General features: G+C 33.2%; 1 protein-coding gene across 1 annotated transcript; it reads right to left on the reverse strand.

The window, feature by feature from the left end:
* Positions 1 to 856: 856 nt before the first annotated feature.
* On the reverse strand, positions 857 to 8,017 carry LOC142621288 (vacuolar protein sorting-associated protein 2 homolog 3). The gene is made up of 11 exons (XM_075794608.1): positions 7,842 to 8,017; positions 7,559 to 7,603; positions 5,330 to 5,364; positions 5,195 to 5,245; positions 4,944 to 5,048; positions 4,763 to 4,834; positions 3,883 to 3,954; positions 3,693 to 3,773; positions 3,241 to 3,276; positions 2,622 to 2,677; positions 857 to 1,116 (listed from the first exon to the last, which is right to left on the reverse strand). The coding sequence occupies exons 1-11, from the start codon at positions 7,876 to 7,878 to the stop codon at positions 1,065 to 1,067; spliced, it is 642 nt and encodes a 213-aa protein (XP_075650723.1). The 5' UTR covers positions 7,879 to 8,017; the 3' UTR covers positions 857 to 1,064.
* Between the last annotated feature and the right edge of the window lie 796 nt (positions 8,018 to 8,813).

Consider the following 8,813-nt stretch of genomic DNA (forward strand, 5'->3'; position numbering starts at 1 on the left):
AAATAAATCATTATTTAAGAAAAATCATCACCATTTCATTATGATTATAATAGAAATTCTCTAGAAAAAATTTGTGCTCTTTTTTTTTTCAATGATGTTCAAAACAATTTTGTTAATAATAATTAAAAAAAAAACATTTTTATTTGCCATAATATAAATTCAATACAATAATGCCCCCATTTTCAACGTTACAGGTTTTTATACTAGCTTTTCTTTTTTTGAGAAACACAAAAGAATTGACAGGCTAGGGTAAGAAATTGACACTTTTCATATTCCTTTTTATTTAGTGGAAAATATATTCTGACAAATATGGATTAATATCAACAAGGTTTAAAACATTTCAAAAATTATTAATTTAATTCCTAAAGATAACACCTTTTTTTTTATGAGTTAAAGACAACCCCAATTACCCTCCGTTATTTATTCATCCCAATCAATGTGCTAATCTTAAAAACTAACATTATATATTATAATTAATAATCGAAATTATAAATAGAAAAAAAAAAACTGTTGTGTAAATTCATTTAAAATATGATATTAAATCACTTTAAAATTGAAATAAAAATAGCAGCAACCAAAAAAAAAAAAACCCAAAATTTGGAAAAGAGGTTGAAAACTTTGTAACACTGGATTTAATCCAAAGCAAAAATTTTAGCTAAACACTCAATTTAAGCCTATGTCTATGCATCATCCAATACATACAATTCATTTCATATGTATCTATGTATCTTACGATGCTTTTCATAAGCATGGCCAATACGTACCTGTTAAATTTGGGCAAGTATAATCCTATATTAACTATGCTATCACAACTTCCACCTCCCCCCGCCCCCCAAAAACAAAAACAAAACAAACCTGACAAAATTCGGTTTTAGGACTCATTACATTTTTTGCAAATGTGATGGAGAATCACTGTCCATGGCATTCCACAAAATACGCAGAACAAAACAATGAAATAGCATCTCAAGATACATGCTGAAATGAGTAGCATCCTACGGAGATAGAATATCTACAGTAAACTACCTTGCAGAAATTCACTAACTCACAAATATCCAATCTTCAGCTCATGGATTTCTAAGAGCTGCCAACCGCTTCTCAAGCTCATCAGCTCCCGAACTGCATGGGCCAAAATTCCATGGTTGATCAAAAACAGGAAAGAGTAGAGAATTTTCTTTTATTTTATTTCATTTTTTTGAATAGCAAGGAAAGAGTAGAGAAAATGAACACAGTTCTGGATTTGCAAATGAAATTCCCCGCCCACCCACCCGGGGGGTGGGGGGTTGGTAAAATGAAGATACGATTTATTGCATAAAACTAATAGACAATTATTTTGGTAGGTATGCAATGCACCTCCCACAACAATCAAAAATATATAGTCTATAAGAAAAAGAACAAACAAGTGCTTTAGAACAACACATTAACATTGATTAATTTAGTAATAAACCTAAACACGGCACAATCAATAAATATGATTTAACTAATTCGTATATTAAACAGAAATTTTTTTTGATAGGTATATATTAAACAGAAAATTGCAAACTTGAAGTAAAAAAGAGTGACAAAGATTGAGTGCCACTCAGGTGACATTTGTCTTAAATGATAGAGAAAAAGGAGAATCTGAATGGGTTACTTGAAGAGTGTCAGAGAATAAAGATGGCAGTCTATAATTCATGACTGTAGATTAACTTTTACCTTGCATTTCATAGTATTTTTAGAATTTGAAAATAGACTTTACATGAAAACGCCTAATAAATTGTGTCCTTATGTGTCCACTATGACCACAAAAAATATAGGAATTTCAACTTTACCTAATCCACAATCGATGAAGTTAATTAAAATGTTTTAATCAACACAAACAAAGCTGTTACACTCCTTATATACAGGCACATGACAGTTAATATTAAGCATTAAGAAAGACTTTCAAACAACTATATTTTGAAACGTAGTACATCTAAATATCTAATCCATATATAGGCCAATTTTATACCACCTTATCCAAAGGGTACAGGGGAAAAAGAATTTCCTTTTATCAATACTTTAAATTGCAGAGAATTTAAACTTCATGCTCAATGAAATCACATTCAATTATGTACAACAAAACAAAAGAATAGATAATTAGATGAAGCAAACATGCCAATACTGGTGCAATATCAATTCTCAAACAGCATTAGCTACTTAAACTAATTAATAAGCAACTGGAACGTAAATCATCACTCTCTCAATATTTTAAGCAAAATCAATGCATTTCACATTTTTTTTGTTCATGAAAAATACAAAACCAACACCTAGACCCTGAATTTTTCTTAGTTAAACCTTTTACCACTACAATAAGACCTTCATAGACAGTATATCACAGTTCAAGCAAAAAAGAGGTTTAAATTCAATATTTTAATAACTGATTACATTTTTCCCAGCCGTAAACCCATCAACATGTCTTACTTTCAGTTTCATAAAAATCTTTCTTATAGTTAAATACGAATTCATCAACCTCAAAAATCTTGTGTCACAGGGCATACAATTGTAAAGAAACTAAAATGTACCCCTTATTTCAATTTTTTTCTTTTCTTTTTTGTGGGGGTCGGGGATACAGGGAAGGTTACAAGGCAAGCAGTGTAACATACCTGCCGGCAGCATCGGCTGTTTTCTGGGCAATCCTTCCTTTGGGAGCTGCTGACAACTGCCAAGAGTTCAAGTATAACCCAAATCAGCTTAGTTACAAAAAAATAATAATAATACCAAACGGTAAAAAAATCCAGAAATGGCTTATCGGGTGTGGAGCTTTGTCTTGATAACTTTTGGTTTGTCTTGGGTTATGCCTAGATCAATTCCAGAATTGTTTTTTGGCTAGTGGAATTGGTTGAGGAAGCATTCGTCTCAGATTTAGTACTTAGTTCCATTGTGCATCCTATGGTGTATTTGGAAGGAACAGAATCGGAGGACTTTTGAGGATTTGGATAGTTCCGGTGTTCAGATGGTTGCTTCTTTAGTGAGACTCTTTTTGATTGGTCTCGAGCATGGGGACTCATGACTAGTGATTCTCTCCCCTCTTTTCTTAGCTCTCTTTCTCTTTTGTAATTAATCTGTTGTTTGATTTTCTTTCTTGTATTTCATGTTTTCTTCTTCTTGTACTTTTTGGGTTTGCTCTATGTTCTTCATGCATAGAGTAGCCATTCGTATATATAGCATTCTTCCTTATCAAAAAAATAAAAACCCAAAAAATGAATAGCTTCTGATACCAACCTGTGAGGCAACATCAACACCAATTTCATCTAGCACCTGCAAGAGAAAATAAAAAGAAAATTTTGCCATTACTCATTCCGAAATCCTATAATTGATGATTGATAAAGCAAATAAACCTAACATGGTGTCCATCTAAACTTGTAAGAACTTAGGATATCTGACATCATTTCTTCTCAATCTTTCTTGCTTTACCACCAGAAACCCAGAAGTCTGTAACTAGTGGCTCAAAATTATTAGGTTGGTTCAAATCCATTGCATGCAATTACAAAATGACAATCAAACTCATACAGACAAGTCATTTAAAAAATATTAGCGACATCCCTAAATAAGTAAAAGGATTAAACTACTCCTAAATTTCATAAGTCCAATGGTAATTCACTTAAGAAAAAAAGTATAAACAAGTGCAATTATTTTACAAAGTACAATTAATAAATGCAATTAAAGAAGCCTGCCTGATTTGTGAGCTCTTCAGTCTCATCTTCAGCCTCGTCATCATCCAAGGCATCATCTATGGCATCTGACATCATTTCAGTCTGCAACCCTCAAAAATAAACCATTAAGTTCCAAAATATGCAATCAAGAAGCAAACAAAAACTTATTTCCCATAATAGTATAGTCTACAAAGTCAAGGGACAATCTTACAGTCATATCCATCTGGGCAGATTGTTTCTGAAATTCCCGTATCACCTTTGCTTGCTTTGCAGGGGCCATTTGCTGCAAAAGAAATATATCAGTAACAAAAACATCTGCTATTTATGAAGTGCAATTGTACAACTTAAGGTTTCATCTAAATGGTAATCAAACAAACATCAAGTGAAAGAAAGGATCTTTTGACCAACGCATTATGAATCATTAAGAAGTCTCTTTGAGATCAAATCATGTCATTGCAGTCAAATCTTAAATCTTGTAACAGGTTATTGCGTGTGTGTAACTTTTGCTAAAGTCACACAAGTCAAAAACTATACATTAAATTAAAGTTTTGTCAATCTCATCATTAAATCACATGTTCTCTCAATTCTTATCATGCATGTCAAATTTCACATCAATTGGATGTTATTTACTATTAAATCTATAAATTCCAACATTCGGTGTATTTTAAATAACAAAAACCAGAAATTTGAACAATTTACAAATGAGATGACTCTTAAATCCAATCACCTTAATATTTGACAAGCATGACAGTGTATTAAACACATATAATCCAATGGTGGTTTTGACAAATTACTGCCAATAAAAAAAGATTTTGTGTGGTGTAACAATAACCAAAAGTTACACACACGCGCGCAATGGTGGTTTTGACAAATTACTGCCAATAAAAAAATATTTTGTGTGGTGTAACAATAACCAAAAGTTACACACACGCACGCAATGGTGGTTTTGACAAATTACTGCCAATAGAAAAAGATTTTGTGTGTTGTAACAATAACCAAAAGTTACACGCGTGCGCGCGTGTATGTGTATATTAGTAAATACACACACGTGCGCGCGCATATGTGTATATTAGTAAATATTACCATCTAACCTTATTCATGGCTGCCATTGCCTTGGTGGCACCTTTCATGCCCACAGCAACTGACGAATGCGCATGCATTGCCTGCAGACAGGAAAAATGTTGCTAAAGCACCATGCACAGATGCACTAGAAAAAGCCGAAAAAGAAAAAGAAAAAAATCAAAAAACACAGACAGATCTTTGACACTCCACCTGTGTATGAGTTGCTATTCCTCTCATTTGAGCTCGACTACCCTGTAAGTTTGCTATTTGTTGCCTAAGCCTGATTAGCTGGCGAGCAAGAATTTTGGTTGCTCCCTGCAGAACACACAGACAGAAATAGGACAGGCAAATGATAAATCTGAAAGATTCAAATAACACAACTGTAGATAAATTAGATGTCACAAACTCAAGTATTTTAAGACTAGCATGAATCTAGTCGACTCATAAGAAACAGAACATACCTCATTTCCAGTTTTAGCCGTTCTCTTTATCTCAGCAACAAGCTTCTTTTCCTAACATGATTTAAAATTATGTGAGAGATAACAACACAAACTTAGAAAGAGGAGATGGGGATAATTTGGAAGCTCTTCACATACTTCTAATTGCAATGCTCCAATTTCCTTCTCTATACCTGAATCCACATGGAAAAACAGTAAAAACATTTATTCAAGAATTGATAAATTGCCACAGCCACAAAATTTACCAACGAACTGTTAACACTACTTAAAAAGGCAAAAAGAAAATGAGATTTGATCCCATAAAATAGGGAGCTTAAGAAGCAGTTGCAGCAAAATGATAAAATTCCACATCCCAAACGAGAGTCGCATACCCTTCAACCAATTTTGATGACTTATCAGATTAATATAATGCTTTGTGATAAGGCTATGTTTTCCCATCTACAATATCATGGGCATTCCAATATCCAATGTAAAACAAAATAATACTATAAGTACAGGTAAAAGACTAAGTCAAACAACAAACAATACTTCTAAATCAATAAGAAACAACTCACTATGCAGAGTAACCTAACTAAACACGCTAATCTTACCAATGTAATGGATCCACAATAGACTAGTCAGGGTGAACTACAGGTATGTTTTTTTGCCAAAGTTGTACTCTTTGTTACTTCTTCAATTGACATTTCCTTTTTTACTACTATTATTGTATTTTTTTGTTATCCTTGACCTTTTTTCATTCCCTCCACTTGAATCAACTCACCCTCTCACCAGTGCATTAATCACTCTCATCTGAACATGACCAAACATCTCAAGCGACTCTCCCTCATCTTTTAATCGATAGGGACCACCCCAATTTTTAAGCAATTGAATCCTATCTTTCCTTGTATTTCCACTTGTCCATCTTTCTATTTTTATAGAGCGAGGAAATATAAAAAGGAATTTACAATGAAGACTACCAAGAAAATTAGTTCAATCATACAAGGATCTTAGAAGAAAAGACTTCAGTGAATTCTAGTTAAACATAACACCATTAAATGTCCAATTATTAGACCTTGCCACAGAGTCCACATAACACAGTGTAATAGCCAACCATATTTTTATAGCTCACATAAATACCAAGCCAACCTTTCCAACAAGCAAGAACCTCTGTCAATGGTCCTAGGCATCACCCAACATACTTAAAAAAAGAGTTAGCAGTTAGCAATTGTTAGGGTACCCAATCAAACAACTCGATCTGCTCCTCTAGATAGTGGCTCAGCTCCAAAAATCCAAGGGCGCCCCTCCACTTCAAGTTTAACCCAATTTGGAGGAGCGTTCACTAACAAGAATTTCCTCTTTATTTGATAGAATATATAAAGGATCCATCACTGTAGCAACTAGACAAGGATGGTTATGGATTACTTCTCTAGTTAACGAGTACGAGTGGACCTAGTTCTAATACAGTTCTAGTTTTGTTTTGATAAGTAAAGAAAAAGGTAAAAAATACAGATCTAGTTCATAGCCATCACCTGCATTTTTTTTTTTTTTTTTTAAAACGAGACAGATTCTCAATTGGTGGTGCACTAGTAAGCATCTCCAAAATCTCTTTGCTAATTATGCACTCTTCCAGATGCACCACATAAACAAAGCATGGAAAAGAAACATAGAAAAGAGGAGACCAAAAGCTGTTAAATTGAATGGCTAAGTCATAAGGAATCTAGGAACTCCATCAAAGAGCATGTAGAAGGAGCAGAGGAGTGTGATACCCATTCAAAGAACGTTTCCCTCAAGCGTGCATCAATTTCACTCCATCCAGATGCACCACATAAAACTAGAAATGTATTTGAACTAGCCTATCTATGTTACAATGTCCACATAACAGCATCTTGAGTCAAATTTCCATGTACTCTTGCTTCAATTTTAGAGTTTTTTAATATGTGTGACCAAGTACTCTATTTGATTACTGAAAGCACCTTTGTTTTCACAATTTTTACAGTTCTTGATCCTATAAACAGTTGCAAGAATCCATTTGAAATCGTAAAATCCACTGAAACAAGTTCACAAGCTCGTGTGGATGATCACCACAACTGAAATAAAAAAATTTACTCAGCTTCATTGCACACCCCAATTCAAAAGTGACACTTGTTATTAAAATTCAAAGTACCCAACAATCATTTTAAAGCTATACATCAATGCCAATCTACCCCAGAAAAGCACAATGCCAAATCTGTAACACAAGGCCTCTCTCATTAAGCCCAACATCACAAAATTTAGCTCCCATAACAATCTACAAATATACTAAACACATAAACTGCAATGATGATTGATGACGATGATTCTTCAATGTAATTAAAAGTTAACTTTTGGAAATAATAACAATATATATACCTCTAGTAGCATTTGTCATCTCTCTCTTGCTCTCCCTAAGAGCCTCTGCAATTAGCACACACAAACTCAAAATCAGAACAAAATAAAGCGAACCCATTAATCAATTTACTCTACAAAACCCAAAAAGTCAAACAAAATTCAGTCTCGCAACGATCGAATTTTCAAAGACTATAATTGATTTTTTTTTTTTTAACATAACTGAAACCGTGACTTAAAAAAACGCGTATAGTTTGAATTGAATGAGAAGGAGAAAAGGGAGGGGATAGAACTATAGAAGACGAACCTTTGGCGGTGGGTTTCTTTGAGAAAATGTTCATCATCTCTGTCTGATCGAAAGGGTCCTAAGCTGTTCAACGGTGGCCGAAAGTCTATTCAGTCTTCTAATCTAAGGTTTTGGAGTTTGCGTGTGTGAGACAGAGAGGTCAGAGTTGCCTGGAAGATGTGTAGAAAGCGCGCAATGATTCAGCGGTTTCTTGATATTTATATATGGATCTTATGGTGCCTTACGGCATTTTTTTTTTTTTTTAAAAAAAAATTTTTGATAACCCTTATCGCATTTGTTAATTCACCGCATTAGGAAAGTTTTTCAGTATAAAATATTTAAAAAGTATTAAAAAAATCAGGTTTTTTTTTCATGAAAATTTTTAAAAATATTTTTTAAATCATTATTATTAAGATATCTGTTAATTTTTTTTCCATATATACAGGAAAAGACCATGGGACCTGGCTGTGCTTCACAATTTCTCAAGGCTTTTGACTTTTATTTGAAGATACTAATTTTTAAAGGCTTTGACTTTTATTTGAAGACGGATTAAAGCGATACTTAGGTAGGTTGTAAGTAATGGATTAAATTGAAAATTACAACCTCAATTTAGGGTGATTTTGATTTTGATCAGCTCCACCTATCGTTAGGTTTCATTTAGATTTAGATTTACTCCCTTTTGTTAATGTGTTGTGTGTAATTGTCCATTAAGATCAAAATTAATTAAAATAGTCATAACCATAGAGGGTGCAAAATTAAAATAATAAAAAACATAAAGGTTGCAAAATCAAAACAAATGCAAACAGCTTAACTTAGAGAATATTTGTGTGGATATGGATGTTGAATTCCTTGTTTATTTGCTTTCCAATTCTTCTGTAATTAACCTTAGCCTTGAACCTTTGTTATCTGACTGTAGGAACTTGATGAAGACGTTTTGTAACTACATTGTGGCGCATGTTTATAGGAAGGCGAATAGATGTGCAAATAGATTAG

This window comes from Castanea sativa, chromosome 12 (genome assembly GCF_040712315.1).
Source record: "Castanea sativa cultivar Marrone di Chiusa Pesio chromosome 12, ASM4071231v1".
In the NCBI taxonomy this organism is placed as follows: Eukaryota; Viridiplantae; Streptophyta; class Magnoliopsida; order Fagales; family Fagaceae; genus Castanea; species Castanea sativa.

Excerpts from the sequence above, each read along its gene's own strand:
- LOC142621288 (XM_075794608.1), bottom strand. The coding sequence starts at position 7,878 with ATGATGAACATTTTCTCAAAGAAACCCACCGCCAAAG. Across the intron at positions 7,604-7,841 it reads AAAGAAACCCACCGCCAAAG|AGGCTCTTAGGGAGAGCAAG; the intron begins GTTCGTCTTCTA and ends TGCTAATTGCAG. Across the intron at positions 3,277-3,692 it reads CTGAAGAGCTCACAAATCAG|GTGCTAGATGAAATTGGTGT; the intron begins GCAGGCTTCTTT and ends TTTCTCTTGCAG.